Source organism: Antrostomus carolinensis, unplaced genomic scaffold (assembly GCF_000700745.2).
Source record: "Antrostomus carolinensis isolate BGI_N321 unplaced genomic scaffold, ASM70074v2 scaffold21539, whole genome shotgun sequence".
In the NCBI taxonomy this organism is placed as follows: Eukaryota; Metazoa; Chordata; class Aves; order Caprimulgiformes; family Caprimulgidae; genus Antrostomus; species Antrostomus carolinensis.
Genome location: NW_010338138.1, coordinates 16,017 through 34,029, shown reverse-complemented (window position 1 = coordinate 34,029; position 18,013 = coordinate 16,017). Strand labels below are relative to the sequence as shown.

General features: G+C 38.4%; 1 protein-coding gene across 1 annotated transcript in view; it reads left to right on the top strand.

The window, feature by feature from the left end:
• Window positions 1-8,712: 8,712 nt before the first annotated feature.
• LOC104530734 (cAMP-specific 3',5'-cyclic phosphodiesterase 7B) overlaps window positions 8,713-18,013 on the top strand; it is a gene marked incomplete at both ends in the record, with an annotated part of 24,928 nt that continues 15,627 nt past the window's right edge. Inside the window, one exon of the mRNA XM_010175416.1 lies at window positions 8,713-8,796. Coding sequence (XP_010173718.1) covers window positions 8,713-8,796 — 84 coding nt within the window. The remainder of the gene's footprint in view (window positions 8,797-18,013) is intronic.

The window sequence follows — 18,013 nt, the reverse complement described above, 5'->3', positions numbered from 1 at the left end:
TTCTTGATTATTTGTGGTTTTTCTTTTACAAAAAATGAAAGTAATGCTGTTAAACTACTTAACCTGTCTTGGAAATCTGTGTATATGGAATTGGAAGCATACAAGTCTTAGATGTTCATTATTAAATACATGTTTATTTTAGTAGTTGGGAGCCTAGCAGAAGACTAGAATCCAAAAAGTACAATTTAAATAACTGATAAAGTGGTTTTGTTTATGCTGTAATTTCTTTGGGAGAGGGATGGGAGTAGCATGACAGTAGTATTGTCTTCGAAGTTGCCATGGTAATGCAGCATACTACCTGTTGCTAAGAACATGCTGTAGCTGTTGTTATTACTTTTATTACAGCTCTTAACATTTCAGGATGTATCCTGTAGTTTTTAAGGTGTTATTTTAGATTCAGTTTTGTATGTGAGAAAACCAGTAAGTTTTGCCACTTCCCAGCAGGGCTGTAGAGCAATAGCATGATCTATCGCATGATAGCAATGCAAGAACCTGATTCTTCTAACATAACTCCCATGCTGCAATGCAGAGTAATTTGCAAGCTATCTATCATTATAGGAAGATAAGAAGTATCAAGATAGTTCAGTGCCCTATCTATATTAATATCCTCTTGCTCTGGAAAGTCAGTGATCGATATTTGGAGATAGAAAAGACTAAAGCCTCAACAATAATTCAGTATAAAAATTTCAGAATACAGACAGGTGTTTCTTAGCACTAGCACTAGAAATTGTAACAACTGATTTACTAAGAGGATCCTGTGCACTGCAGTTTTGGTTTCCTGATCCAGCAAAGTGCCCTGGGACCTCTTTTACTACCCTGAACCTGTTAAGCAGCAGTGGCATGATAAGCCTCAGGTCAGCCAAAGTGCTACCATTCAGGACCACAGCAGGAGTGAGACTCTCAAGATGCCATCAGTCACATGCAACTGCTTGTGAGTCCTATAAACTGCAGGCAAGAATGGGAATTATAATTGGATCACTCAAAAAAACCCCAGTATCTTGTCTCCTCCTAGCTGCCTGTTCTCCCAGGCTTTAATTTTCGTATTTTGCTGGTGAGTTCAGCCTCCTAGATAGTAGATGGCTAGCTCGTTACAGTACAGTTCAAGCAAAATATTTACCAAAGTTGAGACGGTTGTCTAAACTGTTCCTTTCAGGTATGGAGGTGATAGATGACTTCTGTCTTCTTTACTTATAATGCTGTATTTATACAAGTCTCTGTGCTTTCTCATTGCATTCTTTTTTCCGAGTCCTGTCTCCTGCTTTTAATAGTGTTCAATAACTCTCTATTCTTTGCTGCTAGATACCAACATTTGTCAATCTTTTCTTCTTCATATGAAAGCCATTGGCTGAATTTTGCGAAATTTGTGCTGGTAAACTCCTATATCTGAATTTCCCATGTCTCCAAAATGAAAAGTTTGTGTTTAAGCAGTCTGTGTAATTTGCTCATGTTCTTATGCTCCCATTCCATCTTCGTGTCCTGTGGTTTAGCACTCTATGTAAACTTCATATAAACTTTTGTATTTTTGTCTAGAAAATACTGGTAGTTAAGTAAGTATCACACGGTAGTATCAAGGTGCTAGTTATTTCTTTTTTATAGATAAAAGTATTCCAATCACTATTGCATAACAAGTGCTGATTTTTGTTTAACTGAGCTGTGGGATAATACTACACCGTACAAGTGTATACAGTATGTGTTTTAAGGGTGTATGTGTCTATTATATTTATTCCAAAATAAATAGTAACAGTCACAGGGATAATCACAGTGAAAAGCATACTTACAGATAAAAGGTTTGGTGTGGTTTCAGCTGTCTAAATATGATCTTCACAGGCAAGATCTCGGGATTCTTTCCCTGGTATGCTGTACTCATAACCGTGGCACCTAATTTAGGAACAGAGCTGTCTTAGGTTCGATCTGCAGTCAAAGTCAAAAACGTGCAACTCTGAAAGGCAATTTGGTCTATTTAAGTGTTAGTCACTGGGCGGAGGAACCTACTCCTCTCCACTGACTTACACCTACAGTTACATGAAATATGTATGACCTTAAGGCGACAATTCATAGCCCATTATCAAACTCAGAAACATTTGAAAGCATTTCTAGTGCAGTATAATGTATTAACATTTTGGAAAGCTACCTTCTTTAGCACATGTAGTCTATCCTAATCGACTCCCATCATTTTTTCAGTTGGAGATAGCTGCTTACTTTTGCAGGCTCTGTGTTCATGCAAGAACAAACAGGTATGTGAAGAGGGTAATAGTACTGCTTCAGTATCTGAATTTCTGATAATGGCTGTTACCTGGTTCTCTCTAGCAGTTTTCTCATCCTCTTGGATTTCAGTTGTCTGCAAGCACTTTTTCCAAAGTCTGCATGTGATAGTAGTGTTGCCTCAAAATATTTCGGTTCAGAATCTTTTCTCCAGGGTTTCTTATGTGATCTGATACAATTTAAGGGAGGTTTTCAAGACTGTCTCTAAAATATTCATTTACGTTTACTCTAGATGTTCATTTTTCAGAATGGACCAGCTGTTAAAGGCATATCTGTGGATCCTGGGATCTTCTAGCTGTATATCCAGATAGGCTATGCATCTGTGCAAAAGTGATCTTACCAGGAGAGTTCTAGCATTGAGGAGAGTTTTATGAAGAGATTGTCATCTTCTGTTTCTTGCATTTTACTGATTGGCACAAGCAGTGGTGATAATATTTGTAACGATATTAAGTTACAGCATTTGTATGGATTTTGGTCAGGAAAGGAGGGCAGAAATTACAGTTGGTAATTTCTGGTACAGGCAGGCAGTGCCACTAGTTTATGTTGAGCATAAGATCCACCATTCACGCCAAAATACAGTTTTGTAAGAAAACAGAGGATGAGTGAAATGTTTCATCTGCCGCTGTTGCTGGTCTGGAATTTTGAATAGCTGAAATTCAAGTAACTGACTGTTAAAAAAAAAACCAAAAAAACCAACCAACCAACCAACCAAAAAAAACCCAAAACACCAAAAAACAAAAACCCCAAACAAACCAAAAAACCCACAAAACCCCACCCAGACTTATTCACAAGGTAGGACCACTACAGGGAAAATTAAGATATTTTCTGTGTAAAAAACATCTACAGAACCAAATAATGGTTTCTACATGATCATTTTATCCCCTTTTTGTAAAAAGGAAGTACCAACAGTTACCTTCCTTTGAAGAGAATTTTGAAATAAAACTGCAGAACACATTAGATGAAATCACTACTGAGGAGCTCATTACGACTATTGCCAGAAATAGTAGAACCATCCATTGTATGTCACAGAAAACCGCATGTTTTGGAATACTTACATGTTTAGAAATTCAGTGCTTACAAATGGCTGAAATGAGGTGGCTCCCTCAGTTTCTCCTGCTAGAAAGGAGACTCGTCCTGTCTCTGTAACCTCTAATGTCAATCTTGTGTCAGCTCAGAGGAAATGTTCTTATTTACTGAAATCTTATGCACATGAGAAAATCTGCATAAAATGCTTTCTGCAGACAACAATTTACAACAAAAATCTTTATAACACTAAGACAGCAAAATGAAAATAATCCAAACAAGTACAAATCATCATGAACAATCATTAGACATCTTAAAAATAATTCCAGTAATTCTGCTACTTGTTTTTAACCTAGTTTTCATCTGAGTTTCCTACTTTTACACAGCAATGCTTCCCTCTCTTAGAAAGCTTTCCACCAAAACCAGAATGATGCTTAAAACATCAACTACTCATCTTCTTTCATCTCAGAAATACCAAGCCTTTTCATAACTGAAATCCTGAAGGAGCCAGGAGCCCCATGGACTCCACGAGAGGCCTTATTACTGCCACTCAGTTTTCCATGGAAAGTACTCAGCCACAACAGTATGTGTCCTAACACAGTCAGCTAAAGAAATATTTGGAGGAAAATTGTAGAAAAGCTTGACTAGAATACATACTTGTAACCTCTTGTGAATTTGCTGTGGTATTCCTAACTTACCACATGGAGCTGTGTACTAAATAAAATCACTAATTTGGTGGCTAGTCTTAAATTCTGCTGCATGAAGCTGCTCTGTTGTTTTGTCACAGCTATGGCCCTGTTTTCTCTCCTAATTTGTTGTGCTTGCTCAGTGAAATTGAATCCCACGTCATTTCAGGCAAGTCTTGGAGAAGTTGTTTTCCTCAGTGCAGATGGCTCTGTCCTCCAGATGTGACAAGCAGCTAAGAGTGGCCTCATTTTTTTTCTTAACCCCTCTGCCCTTCTTGAAATCACACTGATGCTGTGGCCTCAGTAGTACTGTGGTTCTTGCCCCATATCCAATTTTCCTGTGACTATAAGCTGTTGTGCATGTCAGTCACAACATGCATCACACAGGCTCCTGTTACCTAATGTAGGTTGCTTTGTTTGGTTTGGTTTGTTTTCTTGTCTGTTTTAATGAGGATAAAGTAAAATTCAAGAGCATCGTGGCCACTGGGAGATGTCCCCCCGCAAGCTTTTGTGGCAGCTTATCTCCGGTGAGGTTGCAGCCCTTCGTGTTTGTGGCTGCAAATGTTCCAGCCTTGCATCTTCAGCCCAGAGCAGCCAAGGAGAACCTGTACCCTTGCCATTTCCCTTCACCCTGTTTGTTTCACTTGGGAACACAATGAGCTGTCAAAATTTCCTGCCCTGTTTCCACAGAATCCTTCCTTTTGCTCCAAAAAGGATTATTTATCTAAAACTGCTAATTGCATAAATTGTCAGAACAATTGTTTAGCTTGATTTTAAGGTGGAGAGCAAAGAGATGTAAAGGTCTGGTGAATTAATGAAATTCACCTTCAAAATCCTCTGTCAAAGCAAAAAAGAGAGTCTGGTGTGTTGCCATGAATGACCCTTGCCTCTCAGAAATTAAAAATCATGTGGCCTGGTGTACATCTGCTGCAATCTCTATTTTTAGTATCTCTGTTGAGTGCATTTGGAGGTAATTAAAAGAAATAGGGAAGAATATAGATGTTTTCCAAATAAGTGAGCCAAGAAAAAATGGAGGAAGGCAGGTGTGGTTGATTTAGCCCATCGCCACTTCCTAACTAATCTTTCTCTAATGATGTAGAAAGAGACTAGGTGGCACCTGGCGAAGTATTTAGAAATAACAGATTCATGAGGTAGAGCTACTTGATAACATCTTTTACTCATCAGAAACTTGCCTTCCCTGAAGGTAAAGTTAATAATCCTTGAATATAAGGATTTTAGTTGCTTTTACTAAGTCAGCAGGGTTGTAGATTTATTCTGCATATAGATTCCTGTAGTGCTAGAGACACCCCAAACTTTTATTATCTTTAAAAAACGTTAAAGGACACAAAAAGCTGATTGGAATAATCAGTAATTTTCCATGACTTCAAGTCCTTGGCTTTACTGGTTAGGTAAAACTCATTCTTATTTTCTTAGTTTGAAGAACATAGAACTGCTAGCAAGTTTACCAATCATCATGCATAGCCCTTAACTATTTCACTTCATGTTTCAGTGTGTATAAAGCCCATGCCATCAGCTGCTTCAATTGTTTTCATCTGCTTCAGAATAATATTCTTCTGATCATCTAAATGTGGTCTTTTCCTGCTCTGCCGCTTATCAACAGTAGGCATTACTCCAGGGTGATTTTCCTTTTATGAGACGGCTCTTCAGTGCCCTGGTCATCTTCATACCACTTTTTCCAGGAGGAATTCAGCTTTCTCAAGAGACAGTATTTCAGATGAACTTATACCAAGTACTTGGACTAATGGCATCAATACCTCCTTTGCTTTCCCTTTCTTTACTGGAATTACCTTGCCTGTATAGGGTACATATGTATCTGAGTTGACTACTTCTGTAGGAGGTATCAGCAGCACCATGACAGAAAGCTAGACTACCAGTAAAACGAAAGTGGAAGCTGCAGGTAGCTGGGCTGTAGATCAGCTGGGGCTGAGAAGATCATAGTATCAGTGAACTTTATTTAAAATAGCTATAACTGTATGTGCCTGGTATCTCCTAGCATTGTCTTATCATCACATATCACTAGTGCTCTCCTAATTCTATGTCAAGATCATCAATAAAAGATGTTATTCCCAATATGAATCTTCTAAAGATCATGCAGTAATTGTTCCCAAGGGAAAGCTTTCTTTCAGTGCGCCTTGTTAGCATCTTCTTACTTTTAGTCTTTTCCAACTGCCGTTTTTGTACTCTTCTCTTCTATGTTTAACAAAGTCCATATGGTTTAAATATCTTGTCTAACAGTTAGCTATTTTATTTGAGGTAATTAAGTATCAAATTTCGTCTTGTATTATCTACTTTTGCTAAGCTCAAACTGTATTTTCTTCTATGTTGCAGTTGTTTACCTACTTTTAGTATTCTCTTCCTCAGAATTTGGGGTCATTACTATTAAGATCAGAGTTAGGCAATTTTTTTGATATTTATGTGTATGATTTTGTTATTCTCTAGTACTATGGTACCTGTCTTGATCTGATAGATATATTATTTCATGTCAAGAAAGAAAATCAGTCTTTCTGGGTGTACAGTATCATATGTCTTGGAATTTTTTCAGATTTGTGGAGTTTGAATTTCTCTTTTTTCAAAGTATCTGTTGATTTAGTCACAAGTGACATGTTTATCAGTGTGTTAATGCAGGAGATTATTTGCAGTTTCCCGTAAATTCATTGGTGTGTACAGAAAAACAAAAGCCTCAATCAAGGCGTGCTCTGAATTTACACCCGTTCTTAATTTGCTGATGCTTGTATTAGTGACAGGCTCAAGCCTGTCTGATTTTTTTGGGTTTATATAATGTGTACCATATGCTTGCCGTTCTTACTCTTTCTGCACGCATCAGCCAATCTGATGGGTCTACCTGTGGCAGAGAGCAGCACTTTTAAGTCAGGGTGCTGCCTTATGAGCTCTGACTCATGGGTGCTGGTGAGTCTTGCTTCTTTGTTTTACAAGCTCTCCAGCTTTTTTGCTCCCCTCTTCTACCCTTTAACAGAAGGATCGCAGGGGAATAGGTTTATATACCTCCATTGTCACAAATTGCACTTGATTTTAAACTGCTGATGAAGGTAGATCCACGTTATTATCATACCTTTGCAGTGCAACAGCTGAAGAGCAGGCAGAGGTTTGCACCTCCTACCCCTGATATTAGGAGGGGTAAATGGGATCAACAGCAGCTTGTTGTTGTTTTGGGGTTCCTTACAGCCAGTGGTTGGCAAGCAGGAGCCGAGTACAGGGAACACGTGTTCTGTCTCTGAAAACAAAAAAGCAAAGTGAAAGTAAGGAAGTGAGAAAATACATTTATATTTATATTTATAAAAGTGACTGTATTTGAAATATTCTTGATTTGAGTGCACACTCCTGTGTCTTTCTTACCTCTAAGGACCCCTAGAGGGCACGGAAGTTTTTTTCCACCTCGAATATTTAACTTAATAGTTCTGCTTGGCTTTCTTCCCTTAAACATAATTGTAAGTACATTTTAAGTGAACATTAGATAGGAGAAAAAATGCAGTATCTAACTAGGTCCTTCTTTAATGCTGCAAGATGGTTTTTTGTTTTTAAACACAAGCAGTAGAAGCTAGCACTAGCAGCCAAATTCTTAAAATATTTTCATTTAGATTAGTTGGATGCTATATTCATATCCCAGAGTAAGCACAATTCAAACTAACTAATAGTTCATAATTTTATTGCAAACTTTGAGAAGCCTACAGTGTGAGCTGTCTGAGGACGTGCAGTGTGTGTGCTTTTAACGCTATGGCCTATGTTTCTGGAGAGGAGGAATTGGTATTGTAAAGAATTAGGGAACTCTCACCTGAACCTCTAAAACCTCCAAACTTCATCTTATTTAACAGATTTTAATATTTTGGTTTTGTTATTTGCCTATAAAGAAAATACTAAATTACAGTACAAGATGTTTAAAGCAATGGAAAGGTAAAAGTGACATCTGCTTCCCACTACTTCCTATCTCCTTAGAGTGAGTTTTTGTAACTCATTCATTCCAAGTAGTATTTTTCTTCTTAAATGAGTTTTGCCTATTTAATCAATGTTACATGGTCAGTCAGTTGCCAATCAATGTGAATTACACAGCAATACTAATTCTTAGTATTATGTTGTCACTTTATGATATTTAAATATACATTCTCAAGCTCTGGAGTAATGCTTACCTGAGAACATTAGGTTTCACTTAAGCAGCTTTGGTGTTTGAGGAGAAGGCTGACATTTTCCAGAATGCTCAAAGAGCAGTAAGTAAAACAAAAACAAACAAACAAACAAAACCTTTAAAAAACCCTTCATATTTTGTTTGGTTTGGGTTTTTTTTTTCATCAACTCATGATTTTGAGACTGGTCCCATAGCTTTGGAGGTCAGGTGGACTGTGAGCCTACTCCAAGGTTGAGACCTTTGTGTGTGGTTCCATGAGAGTCAGAACCCAACTGGCCTTGTCTGAGCTTAAATAAATGGATCTCTACACTACTCCTCAAGCAGTGAGAGTCTACTTACTGGTCTAGAAGCTGTTCAGTTGAAAAAATATGGGGTTTTTTGTGCCTTTGTTCTGATAAGAGGATCAGCTCTACTGCTTTACCCAATTACCCAGGGTTGTCATGGGAGATTATTTTCTGGACCTTATTTTTCACACCGGAGGAGCATAACTTCACCACTTTGAATAGAAAATAGATCTAGATCTAAACAGCAGAGAAAGGCAGCTGCCCCTTCTAACGTCTCTGGGGATTTTGTGTTTTGCAGGAGATGCACGGGTGAGAGGTCAGACAGGGGTTCTCTCCGAGCGCCGCGGCTCCTACCCGTTTATAGACTTCCGTCTTCTTAACAGTAAGTGCAACCCTTCCTTCGGGTCTATATGTATAAAAAAAAATCTACATTGAAAGTATAGAAACCCAAGTTTCTCATTTCATACAGACCTATAGTTCAGCTGTCTTCATACAGTCAGCATTAATAACTCTATTATTCTCACTCAGTGTTTGACTGTGAATTGTTTTGATATTATGAATACTGTCCATAAAGATGAATCTGTCGAGTGAATACAGTAGTGCCATGGGGTGTGGTGGGGGGAGCAGAGGGTGCTTGAGAATTAAAAAGATAAACCTCTGTATCCTTTAGCTTCTTAGCCAACAGTTGGAACAGATTTATGTGGGTCTGTTATCCGGTCATATAGAATTGGCACAGAACGGGAGCATGTGACAGCACTGACCAGTGGTTTACAATAACATTAATTTTTCCAACAATTAGAACCCAATCCAAAGCCCCATGGAGTCTTCTCATTGACGTCAATAGATTTTGGGTCAGGCCAGCAGTGAACATCTGTTAAAAATAATCTTAACCTCATTTTGATTGAAGTTCTTTTGCCACTGCTGGAAATAAAGGAGGGCAAATCTAAAAGGAAAAAAAAATAAATCAAGATCCTGGGGTTTTTTTACACGATGGATTATCTATACTGATGTGGACCCACTAGCCTGTCTGTAAAAAAAAAAAATATAAAAAATAACATAAAATTAAAAAACAGAGAACTCTTAGTCTTGGGCCCTGTAGCATTCAGTCCAGATGCTGTGTTAACTCCAGTGTTAAGACCCAGGCAGATCTAGACATGTCCTTGTGTACTGCACAGACCACTCCAGCCAACCTTTGAAACAAAAGTTATTCACTGTCTTCATCAAAACAGACTGAAACTCTGACATTTTGTTTAGTGATGACACTTTTAAGCTTATAGCAATTATGCTTTTCATTAAAAAGCAATTATCAAACCAAAGTTTTATGACTCTTTTTCGTAACCGCTTGCCCGAGTGCCTGGGGAAGGGGAGGGAGGTAGGTGGCAGGGAAGGGGGAGGAAGACCAGCAAATGAGGATGAGGTCTGGCTGGGAGTCAGCAGAAAAGAGGGGCTAATAGGAAGGGGAGGACTTGGGCTCTGATTGACTGCATTTTCCCAACTGTCAAAGTTGCTGCTGCCTGGCAAAGTGCTTGCTTTCAGTCTTGCTGATAAAAGGTATTTCCTAGGTCATAAGTCCATCAGAGTGCTTGCTATGGCTGAGGTAGAAAGACATAAGGAGTCAGATGGGTCCAGCAGTTTTGGCAGGACAAAGAGCAAATAACATACTGGTTAGGCAGAGCTTTGAGGACAATTTAGTCCTAGCTTACCAATGGGAGATTGGACTAGACGATCTTTCGAGGTCCCTTCCAATCCCTAACATTCTGTGATTCTGTGAAAAATGTGAAGGAAAAACAGTCTAGCTGGAAATACTACTGTTGATGCCCTTATAATGACTGAGAGAAGATAAAACACTTCTTTTCATTCATAAAGAAGTTAATATATATTCATATTTGAATGTGACTAAATTATTTCCTTTTATTTTGAATACATAGACATTATTTAAAATTCTCATTGTGTGTTCTTTCCTCTCCCTGGTTAAAGAAAGCAAAAACTTTTGAGCTCTTTTTTATGGCAATAGAGCTTTCACTTTTATCCCCTGTAGATTAGTCCTGCCATCCTTCAGATCCTGACAGCTTCTGGGAAGTGCTGGTGCTGTCCATGGGCTGTCTAGGGAGAGATCCATGGCGAGAGACATGCTGGTGAATACTTAGCCTTTGATCACACAAGGAGCAGGTCACTCCACACTACCTCTCTCTCCTGTAACTGCTAAACTTAAAAGCGATGCCTCTCTTTGCAGAGATGTACCTCTGGGGTTTTTATGTTCCTGTACTCTCTGTCCTGGGCACTTCTGACTTATTCTTTCTTTTTACTACTTTTCCATAAGTGAAAAAGAAGTCACTATGGATGATCATGATCTCTGCGCAAGGAAAAGCAGTGATCCTGATTTTGGATTTTCCTTTGTTTTCAGTTTTTTGTGTATTTACTGCTTTCTGCCTAGGGAGTGATGTTAGTTTAATTTTTCAGTGCAAAATTAAGTGAGATTTCTAGGCACTTGACTACTAATTTTGTAGATGGCAAGTGCACTGGGCCTGGCTCACTCGGTGACCTATAGATAAATGAAGATGCTCAGTGTCAGAGCATGCAAACGTGTCTTTTGCCAGGAATTAAACACACTTTTATATTATTTGTTCATATATGTCTATCTGTGAAATTCATTTCCGCTGTGCATACTGTATAAGCAGCAAAAACAGTGGTGCTACACATCCTGTCATAAAGGAACATATATAAATGTCACTGCTGCAAACTTGTTTGAGATGTGCCTAACATACTTACAGTAGAATTTTGGCACCATGTGGCATTTGTTTGGGGGCAATAACTGACAGGCAGCAACTGTTATAGTAAGGGAGGGCTGAGGCAGAGAAAAATTTCTGGTAAATATCCCCAGAAGTTATAAAGAAATGTATTATAACCATTACTCTAGCTTCTCACTAATTCAGACAAACTGAGCTTAAATAGTGGTAGTTCCCTTTACCATCTGAAATATTATTCCAAATAACAGTACCACTCTTGTTTTAAAGTAAGGGAAAACACTGAAGCTCATTCTTGAACAGAGTTGACATTCATTTTGAAAACTGACATTTAAAAAAAAAATCAGGGCATTGCTATTTAATGTCAGACTAAAGGTTACTTAAATGTAACTTTGTTAACATACCCTACAGTTTCAGTCAAACCAGTGGATTTTTCCCTACTATGGCTATTAAGGGTTAACACCGAGTAGATCATATCTTTTGTTTTTTTCTGGAGTCCTGCAGTAAAGTCATTGGTAACTTAAGACACTGTTAAGTCTTTTTTGGATAGGAAAACTTCCTGCACTCTGAAAATGGGATCTTCTGTGGCCCTAATCAAAGCCAACTGGATTAATGTTAGCTTCTTGCTGTTTGAGCTAATGTCTGTGATGCCATTTACACATTCCTCTGATGCCTCCCTGCAATATATAGAAGGTTATTGAGTGTTATTTCACCGTGTCAGTGCCAGGCTGTCAGGACTGTGAGGATTTTACGGGATCTTGTCTGGGGGAGATGCAAGGCTTTAGCATCTTCCTGTCCTTTCTCTGCCTAGTTGCAAGCTTTGCTGGAGGCATAGTTACACTGGTGGGTTTTGAGACTCTTAAGTTGATTCTGAAGTGCAAAATTGAATGTAAAATATGTCCATGTCACCAAGAACTCCTCAGTTCTGCATTGCAAGGAGTGTATATTTGCTTCAGCCTTTTAAGTCAATCCCTGCAGCTTGTGGAGACCTGCCTGACCAACCAGCTACTTGTTTGTGTTGATGGTATTGAACCAGAAGCTTGGGGGGGAAGCTACGTAGCAGCTCCTCTCCCGCAGAAGGCTGCGGCAGCTGCTGTTTGTTAGCCAGCCAGCCCAGTGTGAAGACCCCCAGGTGGGAAGCTGACCATCTCTTTCCCCATCCTGCTATAATAAGGCAAGAGGGTCGCCTGCTCATGATGGCCGCAGATATACTCCCCCCAAAAAATAAGCTGGACGTGTTAGACCTGAGGCTCTATGTTCACTAGGGTACTTATGAACAAATACTCAGATTTTAGAAACTCCTAACCTAGAAGGTACAAGTTTTACACAACCCTATAGGTTTGTAGGAAAACAGGGAAGGGCTTTCCTCTTCATGCAAATAAGGCATTCCTTAAAATGGGAGCAGTAGAATTAAAAAAGACATAGCATTGGGAACTTATTTTCCGGAGGGAGCAATGGGATGGAATACACAAGTGTTGGGTGCCATCAAGCAGCTGAATACAATGTATAAATTATGTAAGATTGATTCCAAACCAAACCTCACAAATTTTAGGAAAATTTGGCTCTGAACTCAGTAGCTCTAGCTTGTAACTGAACCTAACACAGATTGAAATTAGTGATGGGAGTTTGTTGTCACTTCTGCATTTTTGTGAATTAAATTAACCTTTTTGAGTTCACAGGAATATGTGCAGTGTAATAATTTAGAATTTGAAAACACTTCAGCGGTGAAAATTAACTTGATACATTTTTCCTTTAAGCAAAGCACAGTTTGGATTTGAAATAAAAACTTGTAGGGTAAGGTAGCAATAATTTAGTTCTCTGACTGACAAAGTTGCTCAGTGAGTCATTGAACCAGATCCCTCCACTGACTTATATGCATTGACTAAAATAGATTTCATTATCCTGTGATGAGTTGTGCTGGTGACTGTGGTGGTACCTTTCTTCACTGCATTAAACAAAAGTCTGAGGGAATTCCTTGTGACAAATCTAGAATTGTAGGTAGGCAGGTAGCAATAACCAAGAAGACCTCACTCTGCTCCAATTATATTGGTTACTTTGTTTTATTACCAGATGAAATTAAGTAGAGGAACAAAATAACATAGTTTACATCTGAGATTAGTAATTTATTATTTATACATTTGCTTGTCCAGCTTTATGTTAGAAGAGAAGGACATTCTTAAAACTTAAAGAGTGGCTCTTAATTTCCCATCTTGTTGATGACAAGCTTTTCTCTGGATTGAATTTTTGCTTCCAAATCACAAAATGATTAGCCTCTATTTGACTGTATTTAAATAGGTCCATCATGGAGGAATATAATTAAAATTGTTTCTGCTTTAACTTTTCCTGAAAAATTCTCTATTAGGGACACTTTGTTTTTGTCACAGTATCAGTCATACCATTGCTTTTGTTACCTTGCACCCACTTGCTTTCAGTAAGCCATCCACAGTGTTTGATACAATTCACTTCTCTGTATATTGATCTAGGAGGAATAACAAGGAAAGGGAAATTATGCAAAGTGAAGTCTCTGTCCCAAAACGGTGTTACCCAAAGAGATTTCTGTTTCATTGCACCTTGCACAACAGGAACATAGAGTGGGATGTGAGAATATCTAAAAAGTCAAAACATGTTTATAGACACTCCAAAGGTATATCTGTGTATTACCTAGGATCTTGGTATTGTCATGCAGACAGAACTTGAGTCCAAAAAAAGCCCCAGCTCCTTTAAGTTTAGCTTAGCGAATTAAGTTAGTACAGATGACATACTTTTAGTACCAGATGGTGATATTAGGTACTATTCAGTCTTTCCTTGATCTGCTGTCTGATTTGAGTCAAGCAAAATCCTCTGTTTTTCAGTTTGTTTGAGAATAAAGTGTTGCTTTGCAGGCATGTGATGAATTAGGTACTACAGAAATGAAGTGTTGTCAGGGTTAGTAAGGGAAGATATGAACTCACGAACAAGTCGTAATGTCAAAGAACCCAAGTCTGTGGATGTTTGAATCTGTGGTTTCTGCCTGTCTACAGAAGGGTCCATTTGCAAAATTTACATTCATTTTTGGTTTTGGATTTTGAAGAACTCCAGGGCTTTCAGGTAGGGCCCATCTCCAGGGAAAATAAAACTTAACCGCAGCCACCAAACCAAAACTGAACCATCAAGTAACCTGAACCCAAATGAGTGAGGTTAAAAAGAGTTTGGTTTACTGTCTTGCTTTGTTGCCTTTGGCTAGAAAAAGAAGTGGGAGTGAGAGATGCCTTTTTAGATATTTCTGACCCAGGTTAAATTAGGACACTAAAAGCCTTGTGAGGAAGTTTCAGGGGCTGATTGGATTACTCAGATCCCAACCCAGCCTGTGGAGATGAGTCCAAAGTTCCAGATAGTTATTAAATTAGAAAGGGAGAGATCTTATGAGGTCTGCCTCATTTCTACATAATTCTTCCTTTAGTTCCTCATGGATAAGCACATCCAAAAGATACTCATCAACATCCTGAGGCATGCGGGCCTCTTCATCAAGAAGAAGACAGCTTGTGTCTGGTTTGAGTGGGAAGAACATTTCCAGAACTGGCCTATGGCCTTGCTTTCAGTTTCCTGTTCAAGGGAGAGGAATTGGGATTCTCTTAATAATGTTTCAGCACAAAGATTGGTCTGTTTTTTAGTAACACTTCACTATATTCAGGAATTTTTTCTGTCACTGGAAGCCAGTCTGGTTCCCTCCTTTCCCCTTTTCATCAAATACCAGCAAGATTTTTTTGATTCAGAATGTTGGGTTTTTGTTGGATTTTCTTTTGGGGGAAGGGTTGCTTTTAAAGATTTGTTATCTGCAAAATTTAATAACCAGGTAGATTGAAAAGTATATTCTACTTCTTGCCACTCATGCTTCTCGTTTAGCTTTTACACTACATCTGTAGAAGGTGAAAACCAGAATGTAGGACTGATTGATGCACATGCCCTCATATGATAACAAAATGCAGTTATTTGGGTTACGAATACTTCATGAGAACTGATGAGAGCAAGCAGAGCAAACAAAAAACTATATGTGCTTCATACGCAAAGTCTTAGTGAACACTGACCTGATTATACAGGTTTGTAACTTATTTTATTAATACAGATTTGGGATTCAGTTCAACTGAGAATGTCCCTTTAAAAGTTTCCAAGTAATGTGTGACCCATTTTGCCACTCCACCTTCTCTTCCCTGATTAGAAAAGGGAAAGGGTGTACTGAAGATAACAATGAGGATACTTTCCAAATTACTAGAGGAAAAGAAAGAACAAGGAGAGGGATCATTAAGATGATAAATGAAAGTTGAGTTTGCTGTTATTACAGGTTATGTTGCTTTTTCTCAAGGGGAGTGAAGGGGGAGGGGATGTAACCATTTCCTGTTGGAAAAACTATAATCAGCTATAGAACATTCGCAGTTTTAGGGAAAAAAAGGTCCTGACTGTGCTACTGTATGAAGATTGAAGTGGCACAGTGAAGGGTCATATTGAAATGCTAACGACTTTGAGGCAACATGGAACACAACATGCCATTTCCTCAGAACTTCTAGATGGCTTAATAAAAGATGCCAAGATGTTTATTTGAATAAAGATTGATGACCCTAATAAAGGCCACAGATTGTGAAGAGATACACATTGAAATTCATCTTAAATCTGAATTTAGTTTATTCCTCTTCCTATTATTAAGACTAATATTCTGTTACCTAACTGGCCTTTGAAACCCTAGTTTCCCCAGAACTTGTTGTTATGGGATAATTCAGTATATAAGTGGGATAATCTGCATAATTCTTAAATTCTGTGGTCTCTTTCAAACAGTATCAAAAGGGATATATTTTGGGATTGGAGGGGAAACTGCATGACTAGTGCTCTTCAAGATGCCAACAATTGTGCAGGAACTTTATGCTTTGGAAACTGAGCTGTTACAAGCCACCATCAATTCAAGTGATGTTCAAAGAAGAGGAAACCCCACAGCAAGGTGACCTAAAAAGTTGGTGTCCCAGAACCTCTCACATTTCATTAACTACATTAGCCAAAGAAGCACACACGCACCTACTCTGTAAACAGGGCTCTGCATTGATTTTGTGCACTTGTGCAGGTGGTTGAAGAACAGAATCTTGACTCAAAGCGGAAAATTTTAAAGGTCTTTTGTTTTACTTCTTCTCATTTTCTACTTTTCTCTGATGTGTTCAGAGTCCCCCTCTCTTTCTCACAGCCTCTTCCTAATTGAAAAAGTATGTTTACCCATTTAAAGAGAAATAATACAGTTGTAACCCATATGAACAATGGCAGCAAACAGAAAGCACTTGACCTCTAAAATTGAATTTTATCAAAAGTCAAGGAACAAAGACTTTTTTAGACATTAGAGAAGCAAGTAAAACCAAAATATTTATAACACAACCTTTTCTGATTCCCATTTAGTTTGAGGAAGTCTCATGAGGATGTCTACATTTACAAGATTTCAGTACAACACTTGTTTATCCACAGATAAGATATAATGCAAGGTGTTCATCTCTGTCTTCTTAGTTGTGGTGACCAGTGTATATTCAGATCATACAGTTTACACAATCTTACTATTTTTTAGTCAAATCTGTTTGTCAGTTTCTCACAGCAACTTCAATCGATTGAGAAGTACAACTAGGATACTCATCTGAGCTTCTTGGTCCTTCTACACTAGACAGAAGGCTTTTGAGCAACAATCCTTTTACACAGGTTTTTGGTGCTTTGGGAGTTTTCTCAGGCCTTGCTTCAAAACTGCAGTGTTTCTTTTCCGAAGGGTTTTTGGACTGCGAGGTGCAAGGTAATGGAAAAGCTTAGACAGTGCAGAGAGAAGAGGTTATCTGTTTTTCTGGTTTACCAGTGCCTTCTCCAAAATTCAAATTTGAAATATTAAGTTTGGAATTAATTTTTAGATTACCTGTGCTATTTCAACTGGTTGTCTTTTGCATAATACGATAAAACCATAATGTAAGAAGATATTAAGAAGGCACAGCATTTTTTTTTCCATCATCAGTGTTATGCACTCTTCTTCATAAGAAAAACTTAGCAACCAGGTCATGCAACAAGTCTGGCAAACAAAACTTGAGTAAAGGTGATCTAAATGCCTGGCATTATTTGACACACAAAAAATGGACAAACACCAATTATTCCTCAAAAGTCAATTACCTCTCTCAGGCTCTCAAATAAAAGCACTATAATCAGCTGTCAATCCAGCGACCAGTGCAGGAAATAACCTCCATAATGTATAGGTCCAGAGACAGATTGTTTCCCAGAGTCCTCGCTGTTTGCGAACTGTCTGGACAGTAAATTGCAGGTCTGATCCTCTCACCTTATCTTCCAGATCCTGCCTGACTCTTCAGGCATACAGTTGTAGAACAGTGGCTGAGTACAGAATGTCTTTGCATCCTCAGAAGAGGGGGAAGGGTGTTATAAACCATGAGTCAAAGGCAGTTGCTTGAGGACCTGATTTATTCTGCATCCTTTTGGAAAGAGGAAAAACTCTTTCTGCTTCTGAATCAGTTGGCTTTTGAAAATTAATAAACCTGTTGTTATCCATTCATGCTGCTGGGTGACCTGTTTTTATTGTACGCTGAGGTGCAATAAAATAAAAAAAAAGGCAATAGTGTGAAGGAAAACTCAGAGGCCTTATTTGAATGCATAACCAAGTTTGTTTACTCTGAAAGAACAATAACAATATAATGAATGTCTGGTGCAGAATTAAGTACATCCCTGACTAAATTTGATTTATGTGATCGTTTCTGGATGTTAACTCAACCATTGTTAACATAACCTCCATCATTTTTATGTTCACACTGCCTGTGGGCACATGCTAGCGCAGCAATGTGAAAGAAATCTGAAAGAAAACTG